The sequence below is a fragment of the Anarrhichthys ocellatus genome, unplaced genomic scaffold, assembly GCF_004355925.1.
Source record: "Anarrhichthys ocellatus isolate YVR2014 unplaced genomic scaffold, GSC_Weel_1.0 scaffold38, whole genome shotgun sequence".
NCBI lineage: Eukaryota > Metazoa > Chordata > Actinopteri > Perciformes > Anarhichadidae > Anarrhichthys > Anarrhichthys ocellatus.
The window spans coordinates 2,520,957-2,544,040 of NW_022280068.1; the positions used below are offsets into that span (position 1 = coordinate 2,520,957).

Here is a 23,084-nt window from a genome sequence, read left to right on the forward strand (position 1 = left end):
ATATATATATATATATATATATATATATATATATATATATATATATATATAATAAATGCTATAAACGAGGACAGGACATCATCTCACTTTATTCTTTTTGACCTTGCAGGCTAATTGTTGCTGTGCATTAGTGCGTGTGCCCCCAACAAGTGTACGTGCGCGTGTGAGTGTGTGTGTTTGTGTGGGTGTGTTAGGGGAGCCAGCAGGTCTACTTAGCAGGCCCATTGACATTAAAGAGAAGTAAACAGACCCTGCAGACGGGGCCAGAGGAGGGTAGGGGGTTTGCCATTGGTTTACACATGCTATGATGTCGGTTTCTCCTCCCCGGTAAAAAGATGACGTAGTAAATCAGACTCTCCCTCTCTCATACAGACAAGCTGGCTTTCCCATAGCTCAGTATATAGCCAGTAGTGATCAGAGCCTGCACAGACTGGTCCTGCCTTGCCAAACGGTTCTGAGGCTGAAAGCTGCTAACTGACTCACGAAGTATGCTACAGAGGATTCAATGAAGGAAAGGAGGAATAGCCTGCGCACTGTGAGTGAGTTTCTAAAAGAAGAGGAGGGATATAGGCTGCATGACATTAGAGGGAGAGGACCAGTGTCTTAGAGGAGGAGGAGTTGTTTGGACAGAAGTGAGCGGCCTACAGGGCCACTGTAGACAGGACCAGCCCGGGTCTAGCCTACTGTTGCACGGAATACCGACCGTCACGGTCGCACCACACGAGCTGTCTCTCTTGGAAGCCGCTTGGCAGATTATTCAAGATGCAAACATCTGCTGTGCACGGCCGTTAAGCAGCTAGCGAGTTTACTGCTGCAGCATCCGAGAAGGACCTGCTTGTATACGTGCAGGTCTGAGTGCGTGCAGGAGAGAGAGAGAGATAGTGTGTGTGTGTGTGTGTGTGTGTGTGTGTGTGTGTGTGTGTGTGTGTGTGTGTGTGTGTGCACGCGTAAGTGCGTGTTTGTGTGTCGCTATGAGTCTTGTGTCGGGCTTCCCTCACCACCCGGTCATGCACCACCACGACAGCCACCACTACTCCTTGCATGCGGCGGCGGCCGGTCGGTGTCACGAGGATACCGGGGCCCCTCCGTACTTCACAAGCTGGTTAATAAGCCACGCGGATATGTCTCCCACCGAATATAGCCTCGCGCCCGGCTACAGCCCAGAGTACCATGGCAACAGCGGCGGCGGTTCCACCGGGGGCCTGGACCCCCACCATCACCACCATTACGGACCAGGCGGCTTGGTTCCGGGGGCCGGTGCGATCTCGGTGAACGGAGCCACGGTCGGTATGCACCCCCACCACACGCATCCTCGGCCCGTGAAGCGGAGACCCACGGCCAACCGTAAGGAGAGGAGGCGGACCCAGAGCATCAACTCGGCATTTGCGGAACTGAGGGAGTGTATCCCGAACGTCCCGGCCGACACTAAGCTGTCCAAGATCAAGACGCTGCGGCTGGCCACCAGCTACATCTCCTACCTGATGGACATTCTGGACAAGGACGGACAGCACGGAGACACCCAGGCTTTTAAGGCCGAGCTGAAGAAAACAGAGGCCCGGGAGGAGCGGAGGAAGAGAGAGGCGGTAAGAGCACGAACCGTACACTGACAGCCTACTAGTGAACCCTAATGAGCTCCCTTTGTTCTTTTAATAACAGAAGAGTAGTCTAAATCACTTCATATTTAAGGTTACCTATGGCTAAAGCTAAGATAGCACTTCATATTGTTTAATAAAGCAACACCTAATAGTCCAAAGCTGACACTCCCATAGCAGGCAACGGGTCTCGACATGAAGCTTAGTTCAAAATCACTTAATTGTTTTTGGAGAATTAGGCAATTGGTCTGCCTTGGGTCTGAAATGAAAGGCCTTCATTTCGGCATTCGTGCTACACATTTTACTGAGTAGTGGACTCATTTTACAGGCCGTCAATGTAAAATAAAAAAACTGAAACGGTTGAGAGTTATCTTGAACCCAATATGATGGAGAGATAAACTACGAGTTTTATTAAACTAGTGGATTATAAACTAAACGCACTCCTAACTTTGGCCATTGCAGTCACATTTTTATTTTTAGAAATGAGCAATAAGAAAAAAAAAACATGTGGCTGACATGAGTCATGACCTAAATGCATGTCTTTGTAGGCTATAGCCTACAATTGAATGAGGCCTATTCCTGGTTTCTTTGAATGGTTAATCTCTCGAAGATTAACAACAGAAGGTCACAGTTGACCATCCTGTAGATACCTTCTCATCAGTTCGTCTGCTGCGTCCGACAGGAAACAAAGTAGGCTGACATGAAAACTTTGTAACAGAAACAACACTCATTTTGTTCATTGCCGTTCACGCTAGAAAAAATGAGAATGAAAATCCATTAAAAAAGACATTGGTGTGAAATCAGCATGCGTATTGGTATATAACACACAAATACAACATAATTAATTATTGGATTTAATAAATTTATTCAACTCAGCTATTAAAAAAAAACATTATTATTATAAAATATTTGATAATATAAGTTTTGACATATAATCCACTATATGGAAACGTATGTATTCCAATAACAACTCGACTTTGGCTCTTTTGTGCATATAAAGAGCTGCGTGAACAAATTGTTCAAAAACATAAATGACAAACTTCTTAAAATATAATACTGCTTCGTGAATTACAGGCTAAATGTCAACGGAATATGTGTAGGACCCCGCGCGGCTGTTTCGTAAAAGTCGAAGGTCATCATTGCCTTTACATATGTGTAAATGAGAGTTGTTTTTTCTTTTTTGAAAGGATAAGGATATGTTCCGGCGCCGGGTCATGCTGCTGTGTTGAAAATCATTCCAGGCTCTTGTCGTGACAGACCGGTTTAACTTCACTTTAATTTGATTATGTTGATTCCTCGGTTATAAATATTTCTGATTCGTGACAAAAATGACACAATACATAAAGTTTAAGCTGCTCAGCGGATCTGATTTGACCGAGATTCACTAACAAGACACGAATATTTTGCTGATCTCATGCATTAAGGATAAGAGGAAGACGGAGAACAGTAGGCTCTGTGGTTTTACACTTGGTGCCAAAGCAGCAATACGATCAGATTAAACATGCAGACAACACGCGAATGTAAATTAGGAAACTGTTGTTCTCTAAGATTATTATTATTATAACGTGTTTATTTTATAATTATACATATAATGTGCAAGCATTCGCCATCTATGGAGACGGTACCATTATCCCCGTAGACCGTGCAAAGACTACCTCCCAAACCAGTTTAATGTAACAGTATGCAGTTTTGTCATCTTTACCTGAGAAAGGAGGCCAAGGAGCTATACACCAGCTCAAGAAAAAGCCAACAAGTAAACAGCAATACAGGCTTTTCCTGTGCGGGAGGTAGGCACACACACAGAATGGAGGGTAATCTCACAGCCCAATTTATTTGGGGAGGATTTTTTAAAAGCCAATGAAGGATATGAGGTGACTGCTAAAGAGAGAGTAAACAGTCGAATGTAAGTGTGTTTACCCATTTTTATAATTGACACTTGAAGTATTAACCATTGATTCCTAAAGAGATTTTTTTAAGTATACCCATATTTGGTATCATCCAAATGGTTAAGTCTATATAAGAGTGGAGCCAGAAAATTGGTTGCCATCCTCAGACAGCTTGGAGCCAGGAGGGGCCAGGTTCAGCCATGTAGACCCACCGCCATTATTCCCAGCAACACTTTTGGATGCTTTCGTCTTACAGCCTGCTATATTATCCACATAATTTTAGTCCCAGCTCTGTGCTGCCGATATGCTATGGCTACAGCTTTACAAGGTCCCACAGTTGCTAAGGATTTATAGTTTGGCTCATCCAAGACATTTAAACCCATTTCAAACAAAGTAGGAAGTTTCAAATTGCAATTTTATTTATATTTGAGTTACACATCCTCTTTATGGTCACTGGATAAAGGTAATCATTTACACTCTCTTTATTTACTACGATATGCAAACAGAACTAAGCAACATGTAATTGATTTTATATGCTGTTGTTTTGACACACATTTATCTCATAATAAATGGTTATCCGGAACTAACATCGAGCAGGGAATCTAAACAAACGATACATGATCATACAGAGCAGGTCAGACGAGAGAAGAGAATCGAACAGAATAATTATTTCCTGTATGTTGCCTATAGGAAGTGTGGCGGAATAATTGAAGCCAGAAAGCAATTTTTCCTATCATTTCAAACTGCAATCACTAATAGAAGGATGTAGTCCTGTTAATAATTCACGTCAACTCTGTGATGAAACCACAGTCCTGGATTCAAATACACACTCCCCTGCTACAACTGAGACACTACAGATAAAGATATCACAGAATCCCTAACTTTGTCCTTAAGATGAAACATTTATCAGAGGAGTAATTTAGTGAGTTCGGCCTCAGTGTAGCTAAAGTAAGCACTCAGTGTTGCTTATGCTCCTCAGTCTGCTCTTACATTAATGATGAAGTAGTTAACCCATAAGTGAATTTAAAGTGCATTTATGAGAGGGACCTCTAAGCTTGCAAATAAGGGGAGACTTGAGGTAATAAACTCAGTCATTTCGGGGACTCTTACATTGAGCTGTGTGTGCAAGAGAGAATTAACATATATATTGTTCGCCATTCATAAGATTTTTCTTCATCCACACTGTTGAATGTGTTGTGTCACTGATTACAGCTATGGAGTTGTTCAGGCTGAATCAATGTGGATGTTGTGCTACAACAGAATCATTCTATTTTGCTAAATCTACTCCATAGAGGCAGAGAGAGGATGCTGTTAGATTTTAACAAAGACAAATTTGTTTGATCTGTTTTACTCATTTTAGGCAACACGTTGATACCATTTTCCAAGTAAAAATCTGTGCACAATTTAAACCTAATTTTTTATAAAATAATTATTTTAGTACAGTGCAGTGGCAAACTGATCACAGATTTAGATTTAGACCCATTATCTGAAATGATTTCAGATAGAAAGACTTGTAACATTATAAAATCATCAGACCTGCATGTTACTTACTGAATTATGGCACACCTTTGCATTTTGTTGCAATTTTTCAGAAGAAGAAACTTTTTATTGCTCCGTCTGTGTCATGCTTGGTTGCGTTTTGTGATATAAAGTAAATGTGCTGGATTTAGAGAGCTGTAATTCTACATTTGAGTGCTGCTCTCAGCAGCCTGATATTTTTCACTTTCAGTGATATGTAGCCTGCAGACTAATAGAGCCTGGACTTTTGTCTCGACAAGTGACTGGGACTAAGGCATCATGTGTAAAGGACCTTCAAAAATCCTTCAATTAAGCATGTGTAAATAATATAGAAGAATGACAAAACTGGCTGTTAGCTGGTTGACGTATTTTGTATGGCTGCAAGGCATTATCTATATACTAAAAGAGCATTGTTCGGACATGATATTTATTCATATTTGTCATAGTACACGCTGTAGAAATCTAAAACTACTTGTGACTTATTAAATTAGATGAACATTTTAGATGTTTATCAAATGATAATATGACATGAAAAAAATATCTGTTCCTATGACATAATTTAATAATTCATAACAGTGACATGTCTGGCATTATAACATAAATTAGTGCTAGTATAAAACCACATTTCCTCACTCAGATCCAGTTCGTCTTTTTATCCACTTATATATATTGTTGTATAGTTGTTTGATGTTGTTATTGCCCGTGTTGTTGTTACTGTTTTAAAATGTAATAAAAACCTTTACTGTTTGTTGTGAGAAAAGAACAGAACGCGCTGTTACGGTCGATGACGCAGCTGCGGCCCAGAGAGGAGGATATAAAAGAACACAATGGAAAGAGTCGGGATGGACTGGTTTGGATGTCTCATTATACACAGCCTCCTCCTGTCCGCAGTAATTACACACATGTTCTGCTGGCAACACTCGCATTTATTGGACCTCACGGCTATTTATTAACGCACCTGGACCGAAAAAGTAGGTTTGCCAATCAGGTCGACATGTTTGGCTGATACGTCGCCCCTTTTTTTGCTGTTCTTTTTCCACACATGGAGAGTTACCCTGAACACAAATATCTGGCTGTTTAACGCAAACTGTCTGGTCTACGCACAGTTCTGGAAGAGCACCAAGGTTGAACTTTGAGCTCCTTTTGATTAAACGCGTAACTTTTTTTCTTTAATTGGCTAATCTATTGCGAATTGCAGGGCCACTAAAAAGTAGAAATTGCAACATATTGAAAAATTTAAAAAATATTGAATGTTGACAAAGTAGTCAAATCCGTTACTCTAAAATAGGTAATAGCAAGAAAATCTTACTTTCTAAAAGGGTATGGAGTAAAACATTTAAACGTGTCAATAATTAAAGTAAACGCACCACTTCACGGAGTGACACATTATTGATGTTTTCGTGTAGCGGGAGGCTGTCGCAGCTTAACTGTCCTGTCTGAGCTCTTTACGCGAGTTTCGTGTTTGATATCGTGTTTTACCCCACTCTGCCAAATGAAAGCGGCCTACTGCTTCACTTTAGATGTAGGCCTCTGTGCTGGTGCTGGGTCGGTTGGATGGATGGTGGATTATAGTGTTTACCGAACTGAACAGTGGTTGACCGCTTCACTGTTGGTGTGGGCTGTATTCGTTGAAAGCAAGGAGACATGACGTCACATTTGTATAAAAGTCGGGGCGGGTGAAAGTCCCGGGACACCCCGTCTTTCAGCTTGAATAAACGGCCAGAATAACGGTGTATTATTGTTATTATTATTGTTGTTATTATGGACGTGTACACTCACTGTGAGAATGTCACTCTCGTGCGCACGTTTGTGCGTGATTTGTGGAAAAGTAAATACCTTCTTTTAAAACTGCTTACATCGTGAAAATAAAAACTTATATTACTACTACGCTATTCTACCATATATTATATTAATATATTTTCGATTGGGCTACACATAGCTATATGAGTATCTCATGGAAACTGCACGTCTTAATGAGCAGGCTCGGAAAATAATGAAATATAAACAAATAAATACAACAACAATAATTATTATTATTGTTATATTTTATAATTATTAATATTATTATTATTATTTGATAATTTAACTAACTTTAAAAGCTCTGAACCTGCTCTTTATTTCACACGGCTGACAGGAAACAAACAAAATGTGACTATTGTGAAAAAAAAAATGTAGAGAATAAAAAAGTTTTGAATTCAATCAAGAACTGCGTGGAGCTTGTGAACACTTTCAGGTCATTCTTCCAAATAAATTCTATAGCATCGTAATGTTAAAAGAAATCACTGGTGTAAACTGTAACTGTTCCGGACCATCAGCCAATATGGGTTTGTCCCAAATACAATATCATTGGACTACAAACACGGACATGTTATAGAGCTACGAGGTGTGACATGAAAACCACTTCTATGTTTATGTTATAAAAACAACCTTATCAAGCGGCATGTGACCTATTCAGAGAACCTCATTTCTAAATGATCTTCTAAACGTGAAACCATCCACATACACTGGTGACAAAGCCTCTAGCTCTATTTTATATACAATAAAGCCTATGTTTTAAACATGGTTTAATACGCATAATATAAATAACAAATATCATGTGTCTGCAGGTGGAGATTCCGAAGACGACATTATCTTCATCCTCATCGTCATCCTCCTCGTCAGCGAGCGATAAGAAGAGTAAAGGGCGGACAGGTTGGCCTCAACATGTCTGGGCTCTGGAACTCAAACAGTAGCGCCCCCCCCCCCCCCTCCTGCAGCTCTGTCCGCGAGGAGAGTGATGGGACAATAATGACGCGCTCTGATGATCTGGTGGCAGTCATCGTGATCTTTGTGGACCTCGAGGCTGTTCACTTGCACGCTCTGTGGACGCTGTGTTTGTTATAGCCTGTTGCTCCGTTCATTCCGCTATGGCGAGACACAAAGAAATGTATTCGTTAGAGTGCCTCAGAACATCATTTCAGATTCATAGACCACCCCCACCACCACCTTCATCAGCGAAGGCGGTTTCTGCGGGTTTGACTCTGAACCCGGATTTAAATTGGATCGCTTGGAAATATTTCACAACTAATGGTCTTTTTTTAAAGTGTTTATTTTAATTAAGAAACATTTATAAAAAATAAAAAAAATCGACAGAATAGCCTATGGATTCAGTAAATGGACATATAGATGGAAATTGTCAATCATCATTTCCCCAATTGGACAGGCTATTTGATGTCAGTGGAAACTAGGGATAGGTTTATTTAAAATAGGCTACAGTCCGTATCTATAGGGTTGAAGGGGATGAAGATGTTAAAATGATACATAATCTATACATTTGAGCCCGTGACTCAATAGTATCCGCTGTTACACTCGTCCAATTTAAACAGCTTTGAAAAGTCACCGCTCTAACGCATTAATGAAATGGATGCTATTTGGTGGAATTAAAGAGTTGTCTTTTAAAACCTCTTGGGTAATGTTCTACCGGATGTGTGGCCTTTACGTCTCACTGAGCAAAGTAGCTTCATACAGGCTGGATTGTGAACGGAGTGCGGCGGAGTCTGTCTTTTCTGGGGAATCATTCCTCTCTCTCTCTCCTCGAAACACCCACCACCCTCACACACCCACACGCAAATACACACACGAGCGCCAGGTGTTGAAGTGATACTTGCTTTATTTAACGGAATATATTTATGTGCAATGCTGCCGTTAGAAGGACTCAAACAGGTCTATCAATGTCTGACAGCAGACATTTAGTGTCCTTTGATTAAAACTGCGAGGTGTATGTGAATCTCTCTCTCTCTCTCTCTCTCTCTCTCTCTCTCTCTCTCTCTCTCTGGTTGTACATGTAATGACGTCACAATGACGAAATGTCCATGTTGTAGTGTGAAAATGTGGTGGGAGTCTAGATAATGCTTTATGTGGGCTGTAATCAGTGTCATGAATTTAATAAACCATCTGGTTACATGGTAACTGATGCAAACTTGGCTGATGTCTTACTTTCAGTTGGCCAAACATAATTCTCCTGCACAAATTGATTCAGGGTTGAGAGTGATCCAGAAGTAAGGGAATCTTATGCACAGTGGAAGAAGCACATCCTATTTCAAAAGATGACCTATAAGATAAGATAATATATTCTTCGGCATAGGGATGATCTTTTAAATTTGAAAAACAGACATAATTTATTTTGGTGCATGCTAATTAAATTCATTTTACTATTTTCTTTTCTTAACAACCTTCCATATTTAGTTTATCTAAAAGCCACTTTGTTGACTTTCTTATAACTGTTTTTCTCAACTGACAGTGTCTAAAAATGAGGAGTTTACTCTGTTATATATTATTATTGGAGTGCACAAACAACAACATTAATAACTCAGATGTAATTATTATCTAAATGTTAAAAGACCTGCCAATCAATTTCAGAGTGCAGGTACCATTCATGTGACTTGTTAACATTTGAATTACAAATAAGGCCTTCAACAGGCTAACTTTATTTGAAATACAATTTTCAATTTGAAAAAGAGAAGTTTAAGAATTTTTTGAACAGCTGCTGAACAGAAAAAAAACTGAAATAAGTTGTAAGGCATCAGCAGGCAGAATGGGGAAACTGTGGAATCCTGACAGTCAGTATGTTTGTTATGTTGTTCATTCTGTACACATGACATCTATCACACTTCTCTGCATATTGAGAGGATCCCTCCTCTGTTGCTCTCTCTAAGATCTCTCCCTCTTTTCTCCCTGATAAAGGGGTTTTTGGGAGTTTTTCCTGTTCTGATGTGAGGGTCCTGGGACAGAGGGTGCCGCATGTGTACAGATTGTAAAGCCCTCTGAGGCAAATTTGTGATTTGTGATTTTGGGCTATACAAAAAAAATGAATTTAATTGAATTTCTAATGTTACTTGTTCATCAAGCTTTTTGTCCTTATGACAGTTTTAGGCTACCTACATTTCTGTAAGTTACGAGTGTGCTTGATGTTAACTTGACTTACTAGCGACTCACTTCACTACCGAGTGTATAACGACTCACGTTAATAGTGACAAACGACTTACTCAATTCAAATGATTAACGAAACTAGCGACTCACTAGACTAACCACGTTTACTTTTCACTTCGCACCTGATACAAACGCAGGTCACAATTGGACGAAAGTCCTGTGTTTGTTTGAATGATATTTAATGTTGAGTAATCCTTTGACATGTTGAAATCTAACATTTTTAGCTAACTACAGGCATTTTGTTAGCGTTTCAGCCCTTGGTGGCATATTGTGGCACTGATTGTTTTTCCCCTCAAGTAGGCGTGTTTGTCAGACCTGTTGCCTAAAAGAAGCAATTTCACTTTATTGTTTTGCATGCTACATTCAGTAGAATATGCTGAAGTTCTGAAGTTTGTGTACCTTTCAAATTCAGCCAGTGAAGTGCTCTGAAGCAAACAGGGGCACTTCAGGGGCTAATCAAGATTTGTGTCATATACTAGCTAGCTGGAAGTAAAGATCCCTTTCTGTATCTGCATACTGTTTGACTTTGTGATGTCTCTCTGTCTCTCTGTCTCTCTTGCCATTAAGAAGAAGGAGAAGGATAGGATGACATCTTGTTGGGAGAGATGATGTATTTAACAATTTGAAACACACGGATCCAAGTTGATGTGTAGTAAGTTCAATAGTGAATGACTGTCAGCAGCTAATGTTTTCGTTCTGTAAGCAGTGTATTTGTGTGAATGTTACAGATCACTTTGGACAGCAGGTGGATTTGTTGCTGTGTTTGCTTCCTGCAATGATGCAGCGACAGGGGGGATATTGAAGACTAACATTCTTACATCCCACTAATTAACTCCCAATAATCATCAGGAGGTTTTTATCTGCTGGTCGACATTAAAGCCTCTCTCGATTTCTTTGACACTGATGTTTGCTGCTGCACCTGCCTTTACAGAAAGGCTGAGATTCCTGCAATCAAATCTTGCCACATTCTCCCCTGTTTCTGTGGCAAACTCTTGTGGTGCCTTTGCTGTGGCATATTAAGCGGATGTGCACCTCCTCAAAAATGTAGAATGTCACAAGAACAGTTGTCATTGTTTTCTGCTACATTTTTCTGGTGCTGGTAGCATTGTTACCCCAATAGGGAAATATCATCCTTCCAGACTTAATATCTACTTCATTAAATGATTCTATAAACTTTTAAACGTACGGTTCATGCGATATCTTACTAAGTTACTCCTTTTTTCTCTTAACTACGAAAGCCAGCAACACCTGTCAATTTATGCTGGTAACATGCATACAGTCCTTTCAAAATAAACTTCTGTCTTCACAGGAAACAACTCAGTTAGGTTTAGGCAACAAAACGTCTTAGTTAAGTTTAGGCAAAGATTATTGTTTGGGTTAAAATAACTACAGAAGTGCCATTACTGAAGTACGCAAGTTACGAGAGAAATAAGTCAAAGTTGGTTTTCTTTTCATCTGGGAATCAAAAAGCGGTCTCTTGGCTGAAAGACCATTTTTTGTTGGACCCATCTATGACCCCTTCCACCTGCCTTTATACTTTTGTTCATGAATACGTGGATAACATACAAAATAATTTTGGATAAGACCAGCCTGCGTAAGCAGTTAACTGCTCTAATGGCAAAAAGGAGCGGTCTATTTAGGCATGAGTGATACAAGTATAGTTTAATGATTTTCAATTATTTTTGGGGGTTTGTGGCCAATAATTAATCCCAAACTTGTACTGATCAAACCCAAAACAAATAAACTCTGCGAATGTAGTTTTATCAGCTGAAGCACGAACACACATTTACCAAACCTATAGAACAGTTATTGACATGCTTCACGTTGCCACGGTATCTGATGGAGCTGTCACTCACGTATGTTTGGTAAGACCTTATCTGGCATCCCAGTCGGTATGTCATTAGTGCAAGACGGGTGAAAGAGATCTTGAGAGGATATTTCTCCTCCTGACAAAGACTAACGTAAGATGCAATAGCCCGAGTCTGGCCTCAGGTAAAGATATTAGAGCAGATAATTAGTGAGGGAGCTGGCGTCAGACAGAGTTGACCCCATAATGGCCGGGACACAAACAGATTCACAGACACACAAGCGAATACACACAAGCTCCAACCTAAGGAAGCTGTTTGTCTCTGAGTCAGCTATAGGGAGCAATGGAGCTAATGAATTTATGGTTAGCATTTTCTCCAACAAACTAAGGCCCATATCTGAAAGGAAGAAATACTCTAAATATTTACAATACTTTACGCGTGATTTAAAGTTTCAAAATATATCAAAGAAGTTGTATTATATCGAGAAAAAACCTAAATTTACTTTACTTCTTTTTTAAAACGTTATGAACAAATGCATTGAACAAAATGCACACACTGCACATAAAATGTATTATTATTGTCAACTGTGCTCAATATCTAATGACCAAGAAAGTTTGTAAAACAATTAACATATTGACTGAACATGCTTCAGTGAAGTAACAAGAAGAAAGTGAAGCTGCAATGGAAAAAAAAGGCTGTTATCAATATTACAAAAACAAGAAGGCTTAATTCAATTAAAGTGGGACAAAGGGTGACAAAGCCTCGTCTAAGATGCTGTAGTTGGCTCTTTTTTTCTTAACCATTATATTCAAACTGGCATTGTGTCTGGTCATTGGGGTGTGTTGGGTATTTCAACCTTAAGCTCTCTTGCTCACGCAACGTATCTGAGGCTGTTTGTTTACAGCCTGTAGTGAGGATCTGGTGCTGAGTGTAAGCACTCAGCATTAACCCCCTACATGGTTGTGCCATGTTAACCCCTCATCTATAGCAGTGACATACCAAGCCTTCATACTCATCGTCGTCTTTTCCTCAAAGGCCTCCTCAACCAATGGACTCCAATGGGCTTCGGCAGCAGGATTAGGGTCTGAAGCCTCACACTTGTCTTTGGTGTTCGGCTGCCTGGCAATGATCATACTTCTTGCATTTAACCTACAGCTGGTGGGATCTACATTGGAATCCCTTGGATTCCTTTTCTGACAAATGGGCCATAATGGATTATCCATCAAGCCTCAGCTGTAAAAAAGGGTCGGGGGGGGGTGGAAATCAAATATTGGCAACACCTGAAACGTGATGCAGTGAGGTGTTGCCCATCACCGCCTTGATCTCATAATGTCCAGTGCTGGTTCTATTCTCTGTGGACGCTGCTCACCTTGCTTGGGACGAGTGGCCATAACACCCTCTACTGAGTTCCGTTGTCCTGAAAGGGGTTGCATAAATTCCTGACCTGCTTCCTCCTAGTCACCACCCCCACCAGGACTCCGTGCTGTTGCATTGACTCCACATTCTCATCAGCCTACTCTCCTTGCTTTTCGCGACAAATACATTTTAGGGTCATGTCACTCTCAGTATTGCAGCACATTCATAGCACACAAGACTTCAAACATCTCTCCAACTCACTTCCTGCTCGGGGGAATTCTCAGCTCAGCTGTGGCAATCTGACAATCCCAGTGCTCCTCAAGCTTCTAGGGTAGCTAATGAACCTCTACAAGTCCATGATGGTGGTGATGTGCAAATTAAAAAACAGTATACCATGCAGGTACATAGAATGCTAAATTGTATAGTCGAACAAAGCACAAAAAGTAAGGAGCTGCCTGGTGCTGGTCAATGAGTCTCTAAGTCTACAAGTCACCTTTCAGGGTAAATCTTTCCTTAGTGCTTACATATCAAGGCTATGCCTTGGCAGTCATTCAAAAATCCCAGTCCAACATCTCCTTTCTCTCCAAGAGACCATGAAAGAAATTTCATCTTTGATCATGCAAATCAAGGAACAATGCACAAAAAATATGATGTATCAAATAAACTTATTTAAAAAAACACCAACTGCATCACAATAGAGGAAACAAAACATCTTATTCCCTGTGAAGGGCCAGGAGGATTTGTGTGTAGCGTCAAATGTGAACCTGTTTGGTTCAGTCTTCAGAACAATTCGTTCTGCAGTGCATGTTGAACAACCAATGTATGGAGGAATATGTAGTGGTTGTTGATAAAGACTATATAGAGCTTCCACTCTGTAGAAGGATAATGGCAATTACAATGTTCTTTCTATATGGTTCTCCAGTTGAGATACATTCTAAAGAATAAAACTAAATGATTACTCATTTTGAGAGTCACTGAAACTGGAGGTTACTGGACCTTTCATGGAGAACAACTGCCATGAATCTAGCCAACAAACCTCTAAATATTTTGTATATGTGAGTTTTTTGGTACTCCTGTTTTAAAAATGTATGTTCCAATCTTTTTGTTCTATAGTACTGTATATATGTTCAACTACCGATAAGACATTTTCTGAAAGAATATTTGATTGTGACTATTCTGTCTATTTTAAGCAGTGTTGAAATCCCACCGTGGCTTTTGGGGAGCCCTATTTTTCATGGGTGGGAAAGTACTGTACACACACACACGCATACTTGAATGTGCAGGCCTATGTGCACAATACAAAACTATTCCTACAGAGAATATTTACACTGGGTCAACAAAGAAACAATTATTCACTGTAACGTGTTTGATGGCTACAGCAAAAATAGATGGTGTTGAGTTTAATCAACACAAATTATGGGAAAATGCTTTACTATTAGCGTATAATTTGTTTCAGAAACCTAAATATACAGGAAAATATACATTTATACAGAAAAAAAAACAAGTGGCACCAAAAATTCCAATATTTATCAAATTTAATTAAATTTCTCAAACAAGTCTTTCTGGCGAGCTCATGTCTCTTTCAGGTCCCTGTAGATCCCCCGTATTTCAAACCCTGATTGTATATTGAGAGAAGAAAGCACATCATTGATTCGTTGTATAAAATTGCTAGAAATAATAATTTTCACAAATTTAGCAGTTTTTTGCATTCAAGACATTCAGTACTCGACGGCACATACCAATATCTAGGTTCATAATTACATACCTCCACCGACAACCACACCATCACAGACACACACACACACACACACACACACACACACACACACCTCTCTTCATCTGTCTATCTGCCGGCCTCTAAGTGCAGTCGACTGGCGAACATGATAGATGACTACGACTGGAATAGAATTTTTCCCTGCGCTAATACCAAAACATCTGGCAGCCATTACTTCACGCAGACTCCTCCCTTGCTTCCCCACCCCTCCTCCTCAGTCTTCCTTTCCCACCTCTCAATCATTTTGTTCCCCTCCACCAGGGGGCCTCATTTCTACCAAGTGACCCAGATGTTTCTTTTCTTTTTTCTTTGAAGTTCCACTTTGCCCCTGATAAAGAAATATATAGATGATGCTGAAGCAGCTACTGACCCCTAAATACAGTGAAACTGTGCATTAGTGTACTTGTGGCTACAGATGATGCTTCAGCCACTACATTAGTGAACACAGTGAGTTTTTGCAAGCTACTTTTCACACTGCTTGTTTGGTGGCTAGAGTAGTTCGTTATCAGCCAAAACAGTGAACACAGCCGATTATTGTTAATAGGGAGCACATTCAGCAATTAGAAAAGCATGTCATGGTGTTTTCAATGTGAAAAAAGCAGCATGTTGAGGGTAGAATGGAAAACGATGAGGAGGAAAACAGAGAAGAGGGTGGGCCCTTGGCAGCCTTTGAAACAATCCCCCAGGTCACTCTATTCACCCCATAACTGCTATGACGCAACACTTTACAGACACACACACACAAGCACACACACACACACACACACACACACACACACACACACACACACACACACACGCATGCATGCACTCCCACCACACAGATAGGGCTTTCCATCAAAAGAGACTATGACAGAATGTGTTTTTTCCTCTTCTAATCAGCCCTTGCCATAAGGGGGAAGTATTGGATTCATTAGCAGCCAAACCAAAGACAGCCAGCCCATTGTTCTCCTTTTATAGATGGTAAAGAGAAAAAAGGAAAAGAGAAAAAGAAAGAAACAGGAATAGAGAAAAAAAACTTGATCTGGAGAATTTATAGTTTCTTACCATATGGCTGGAGCCTTCTTTCAATTAGCCCTGTGGAGAGCAATCAACAGCACAGCATGTCTTCAGTCTACTTGGGACCATTGCTTGGGACACAAAATGGGTCACGTTGCTTTTTCCAGCTCAGTAATAACACAGTGAACGCAAAGTAATCTTTCACTCTTGTTTATTTGTGTTTCATTCATTTTTTGGTTTTGTTTTATTAGAAGGACTTACTTTAGATATTACTTTGCAGCCAGTGAAGGGGCAACAGTGGAGACAGCCATGAGACACTGGGAGCAGTGGCTGTCCATCATGGAGAATATACTCCATCATCTACATATGTGTACATGTCTTTAGTCTGAAGTTGATTTCTGTACAACTCAAGTACCAACGCACTTTTCCTTGTACTGACTATTTGCAGGTTTTGTATTTTGTAATGCTTTTATCTGTGTCACGTCAAACTTTTAGCACATCTCACACGGGATCACACACTAGTAATATATATATACAAAAACAAAAGTAGAAAAACATTGACAATATTCTTAGCAATTCTATATACTTTCAAATAACATATCCATGTGTCTTTTTTGTACTGTTCTCCCAGCACTGACTAATTAACTGCACTTACTGCATCATCCATATTTACAAAACTAATTTCTGCTTTTATCTCCCTAAACAATGCATTACACAGTTTTCAGTAAAAAAGGACAACAGAAAACAAAATAAAATGATTTTCTACATCATTCAGACAGCACGAAGTCGCTTGTCTTCCTCTACTGACATACATACAGTTTAAGTGATAACATGTCAGATCTCAGCTGGGCACATGAAGATCTTTCCTAGATAAATACAACATAATTCTCTGTAATAAATACGCAGCTTTGTTTTAGTCCATATATCATCAGCCCACTGTTCTTTATTACCAGCTAACACGGATTCTGCAAAGTACAGTCTTAGAACCATGTGTTCAGGCTTGGCTTACCTCATTGCAGTCACATAAACCAACATGAGCCTGACTTCCACTGGGAAGAATTCCATTCAATTATTTAGGGTCATGGACTGGAACACAACACACCGCTTTAATGCATTTAACATCAAACTTTGTTTTTCTCAAGTTTTCATGCTCTCAATCAACTGCACAGTTGAGCAGAGAGTATGATGACCAACTTCTCCTTCCAAACAGTTTCGGTCACCCTTTCATCAGTCCTGCTAATATCAGTACAGCTCTCTTCCTGTCCTGTGGTTGAAATGGGACCTCTGAATTGAAATAAATATGTTGTTAAGTCATATAGTCAGTCCCACAAATATTTTACAACCTGTATTTTTAATAAAAGAAATACGAAAGTTCATCCAACCCGGATCGGTTGGGCCCAGAACTGCCCAACTAATTTAGAAAAAAAGCAGGTGGTTTTACAAACCCGACCGTATGACGACTTTGTTGAATCATAGTGTTTCTGCTACATGAATATTTTATTACAATCTCAGAGTTTTTACAATAAAAGCTATTAAAAACCGAAAAGGCAACCATGCAAAGAGTTCAGGAGACACCCATCCCTGAGTGGAAAGTCCAATTAAACCTACAACCCTGGGCTTACCCAAATGTACACTGTCAGTAAATTTTGTACTTTAATATTCTTTTCATTCCTACATGCTTTGTTTGATTTTTCATTAAGCGATAGCTAGGATTTTACCAATTAGCTATCAATTTTCTTTTATTCAGAGATAATAATATTCAAAACAAACAAAAAAAAAACATGAATGACACATTTTGCAGCTTTGGGATAATTTGGACATTTTTCTATGTGGATAACATAGACTGTAAGTAAGTAGTAATGTAAAAATGAATGCTTCACAAATGTAAGTAGCATTCATTTCAGTCTTTGTAGCAGCGATAAACATCTCCAATGATGTTGGGAGCAAGTCATCTGTGAATTAGCTGCCAATTTTTGTTCTCACTTCATGGTCATGTGAAAAAAGGACGCACAATCTTTTTTTATTCAACTGAATTAGCTTTCTAAGATCAAAAATATTTGGCAATTCAAATGTATTGACTTGCATTGACAAAACATCACACACCATGCCTCCTGACGTGTTCCTGACCCAGCTGAGCTTTCCAAGAAGGAGGAGGAAAAACTTGGACACATAAAAGAAAAAAAACTGCAGGAACCTTGAGGATACCGACACAGACGCGCCCCCCTCCCCCAGCCACCTTTAATTCTGTCTTGATTCATCCTTTCTTTTGGCTTCACTCTTAAAACAATCTGCAGCCTTTATTTGCTGCTGCTATAGTCTTTGAAACACTTAATCGCATTTTAGTTTCATTAATGCTCTCTTTACTGGTTCCCTCCGAGTTTTTACTTAACTCAATCTGAAGATCCTCCTATACATCATACTCACTTTCTGAGTCACAGTGTAGCCTGAGATCATCTGGCAAAGTCCACTAGTTCTTCCTACAGCCTGAAGGCTAGTCACCTACTTGTGTGACTGGGACTTCAACTCACACGCAGTTTTGTAACTTGATGCCTGAGCTCGTCATGAGCGTCCACTTCCAAATAACTTGTGTATGAAAGCATCCCATTATCTCATGTTAATTATTTACTGCACTGACTTCCTTCTTATCACTTGTACAATAAGTTCTTCCACAACATGGCTCCACCATGCATCAGTGAATTACTGATCTCACACAGGTGTGCTAGGCTGCTCAGTACTTTAGAACAAGGTCTCTTGGTTGCTCCTCACAGTTTAAAACACACACACTGTAACTACTGTTATGGCTCCGAGGTTATGGAATAGTCTCCCCCTGGGGGTCAGGTCAGTAAACTGAATGTTTCAAATCTAATCTGAAAACCTAAAGCATTTTACAGTTTTTTGCAATTGCCAAAAGACAAAAACTGGTACATGAGGCACAATTATGGAAGCCACTAATTCATATAGACTATCTGACCAGGTGTGCTAAACCATCAGCACATTGTCAGCTCTAAGCTAACTTTGAAAAACTACACATGGTTATCTACATTAAAAAACACCTGTAACCAGTTAGATCTCTTAGAAATCAGAGCTTGAACACTATAGGATTCAGGTTTGTTCTTTGTTGTCAACAACAATGGAGGCCAATTATGGAGAGAAAGATAGAGAACTAATATACTGTATTTAGTTTATAGTAACTATCATCGTTACAGTAATAGTGTCTGGTACTGTTATGAGTACTGGTAATAAACACATTGTATTTATGTTCATAGTCTATGTTTACAGCATGCTAATTGAAATACAAATACTCTAAAATAGTGTTTTGTACTCAGCACATCAGAGTGCAATCGGCATGAGGCTAGAGCTTTTTATGTGGTGTTTGTGTGTAAAGTTGTGATGCAAAAATACAATTTTTAGCGGAGTTTATATAGTATTGATGAAGAGATGTAAGATATTTTGTGGAGATGTTTTGACAATGGCAAAAAGGCTTGTCGTGATTTTATTCCAATTAAATATATTTTCTTTCATCCAGTGAATGAATTATTTTGTCTAACTAATTGTGAAGCACTAATCCCCCTGATTTAAAAAAGGGCCTCATGAAAAGGTTTGACCACTTATTTACTTATTACTGTATGTCTTCCACTTTCACTGATTTCGTTGTAAAGTTAAATAAAAAATTGTATTTATGTTGATCCGTGTGTGTGTGTGTCTGTACGTTTATAAGTACAGTACATGGGCCTGGTCTGTTTACTGTACAGTAAAGGCTAAAGTATGAAAGATTGAGTTTATCCCTGAAAAACCAGGTAGGCTTACACACACACACACACACACACACACACACACACAATGTTCAATTGTAGCTGTGTCTAGTTGCTGCTAAAACTTCGTACAACAATTCCTATTGCATTATTTCTATTACTACTAGTAGACATTAAAAATAGATGTTAACTCTACTAATGAAAACCAAAATCATTTACACAAAATCTCTTACATCTGTCGCAAAATAAAATTCATCATTCAATAACTCTTCTAAAAACTGTGTTTTTGCATCACAACTTTACCCACAAATACCAAATAAAAAGCTCTTTCCACATGCCGACTGCACACTGTCGATGCTAAACATAAAACACTATTAGTCTTTGCATTTCCATTCATAGCATGCTGTAAATACAAACTATGACTACAAATACAATGTTCTTATACCCATAACAGTATCAGATACAATTACTTTAACTGACAATGAGATGAACATCGTTATTGTATTGTACAATAAAACAGCCCTGTTACACTCTCTCCACAACATTGACCTCCATTATTGTGCACACAAATTTCTCTTTAGTGTTCGAGCTCTTGTCTCTAGTGGAAAATATTTTATGAGTGAAATGATCTGGAAATATTTATAACAGCCATGATATGAATTCTCTAAATGTTATTTGGAAAGGTGCTTCAATGCAATAGGATACAGTGGACTGTCCTTTATGAAAGGAAATATTTAATAACAACTTTCATACAGTCATATACTAATTGATTCATGTTGATAAATATGAGTGGACACTTTTTTATTTTCATTTATTTATTTCAAACATGTAGCCTAACAAATAAGTAAACAAACCAGAATAACTCAGTAAAAATAGCAAACTGGCAACGAACAAATTCTCGTAAACAACATAAATAATCATGAGAAACAAATATATGTCTGAAAAGGAGTAGGTATAAGTATACACTTATATGGTCCTACAGCCGTATCTCAAACAATTAACTCAATATGTATCATATAAACCATTGTGACTGGTAGCCTACATGCCTTTGGCTTTTGATATTGTCAAATTGTCACTTTTGGTGTGTGTGTGTGGTCTACTGGGAGCAGTGTTGATTGTAAAGTGAGACAGCAGCAGAAAGGAAGGACCTGTGGTATCTCTCCTTCACACAGCACAGGTGAAGCAGTATAGTCCATCTTCAGAACATTGTAATTCTGCCGGCGTTGGCATCAATTAATCAGCCTAGAGTAAATGCAGTCGGATGCTCTCAGCGCCGCAGTTGTCTATTCCAAATCTTTATTCTATTTCACATATTTCCTTGAGCGCATGACGTTTCCATCGCGATCAAGTAAAGGGGTTAGGAAAAGACATTAGGATGTCATTTTTTGACTTTTCGAACGCAGCCCTGATTTCTAAGAGATCTTATTTTTTACAGGTGTTTTCACAGGTGCATTCTGGTTACAGGTAATTGATGACTGAGTGTGGTATTTTGGTGGGAGTGTTAAGCATCCAACACAGGCTTTTAGTTTGGAATGATGTGTCTAACGTAGATAACCGTGTTTAGTTATTATTAAGTTGTTAGCTTAAAGCAGACAATGTGCTGACCAGCAAAAGTGGTCAATAGATAGGTTGCATGCAACTGTACCAGTTTTTGTCATTGCAAAAAAATAAATATAGACTGTATTAATGTTTATAAAGCTCCTTTAGAAAAGCTGTCCCACACCTAAAACAGGAACACAAACCTTTCCACTTTTTGAAGTACTGGTGAGTTCTGGAGGTTAAATTAAAAAAACAAACTTCGACTTAAATATTTCGTTTCAGTTAATTGGAACATACTGAATTTATCAAGTGATGAATCTTCGGGTTATTAAAATGTTAAATAATTCCTTCATACACTATACTGCAAATTGAACTATAGCAAACCATTTCGCTCTCATCTCTGTACATCCTTGAATTCAATCAATTATTGCTGTTTTGATGACTGATATCTTTATGTTTTTCTTGTTCTGGTTGTATTTAGTTTCCATACCAGCCCAGCATACATGGGGGGTTGCATTAGATTGTACAGGTGTATCTATTAAAGTGAGTGTATGTGCTTAATAAACATTAACTCTGTATTACTAGAGAGAAGTTGAAGGATTTTTGCTTTGAGTTTCATACATTTAGAGTTTTCTTGGAGCCAGCGTTTGCTCGAGCAACTGCTACTGAAGACAGTTTTCTGTTTGGGTTAAACTTCAAAAATCCCTTGTCTCATTTTGGCGTAATTGCAAAGTTTATGTTTGTTTTAATTCAAATTATCAATGAAAAAAAAAAATCCATGACCCAAATCCATTACTACCTTACACTCTCTCTCTTCTCCTCCTCTTTTGCATTCTCCTTTAATTTACTGCCGTGTGAGCAGGTCAGTCGCGCTGGCAATTTATTGGTCATAGTTGCCATGTTGGCAGGTCTCACACCTCTTAATCCTGGGTGGCCGTCTCTCTACCTCTGCCTCTTTCAAAGTCAAACCCAGGAGTTTGTCTGAGGGTAGAGCACATCTTAGCTACTCTATTTCTTCAATTTCACAAGAAAAAATATCAGTCAGTGCAACTGTCAGTCAGTTGCACAAATTGTGTCAGAATTATGTGCATACAAAAATAGCTCTTTGTAAGTACTGATTTACACTGCTGCCACAAAATGCCATGATAACATGTAACAAGTTGATTTCTTGTATACTATTAATTGCGGAACTATTCTACATCATATCTATGCAACCAGCTGTTGAAAAGCTAATTAGATGCACTTATTTGTGTGAGACACTGCACTAAAACACAAAGAGGCCTCCCGTAGAATTAACCGCCAAACGTTTAGGTGTTGTCAGTCAGTAGAACCCTTAGAGTAGGCTGACAGTGGAAGGTTTATTAAGTTCATTAATTATGAATAGGGTGGCCAAACTTTTTTGATTGTGGGCATCATACAGAACAATATAAAAAGTCACGGGCCAAACAATAGTGAATGTGTAGTTTTCAACCAGTTACAATGCAAGAAAATCAGTGTTTCTAGACCAGAAAGCCACATGTGACCCCAACACTAAACATTTTAACATGTGACATTAGTTTTTTTCTCGTGTGCCCACACATTACAAAAATATATTCTGTATCTGCTGCTCTTAACTGTAATTTGAACTGATTAAATACTTTTAGACTGTAATACAGTGCATGGTATGTGTGTAAATCTGTAATTGTGGAAAGTTAAAACAGGAAGAAATTGCCCAAATATGGATATTGGTTCCTGTTCATGGTCGAAGTGCATACTTAAAAGTTTACAATGTAAATATAAATGTAGAATGTACATCTGTCTAATATCAAAATGTAAGAAACAGAACAGACAGAAATGGTAGAATATTGGTTTCTGTATAAGAGGTTAAGATAGAGAAAATTTCACTAAATTCA

At 38.9% G+C, this 23,084-nt stretch overlaps 1 protein-coding gene across 1 annotated transcript; it reads left to right on the plus strand.

Annotated features, from left to right (window-relative positions):
* The first annotated feature begins 425 nt into the window (after positions 1-425).
* Positions 426-8,955, plus strand: hand2 (heart and neural crest derivatives expressed 2). Its single transcript, XM_031867035.1, has 2 exons — positions 426-1,583; positions 7,603-8,955. The coding sequence occupies exons 1-2, from the start codon at positions 972-974 to the stop codon at positions 7,726-7,728; spliced, it is 738 nt and encodes a 245-aa protein (XP_031722895.1). The 5' UTR covers positions 426-971; the 3' UTR covers positions 7,729-8,955.
* The last annotated feature ends 14,129 nt before the right edge of the window (positions 8,956-23,084 follow it).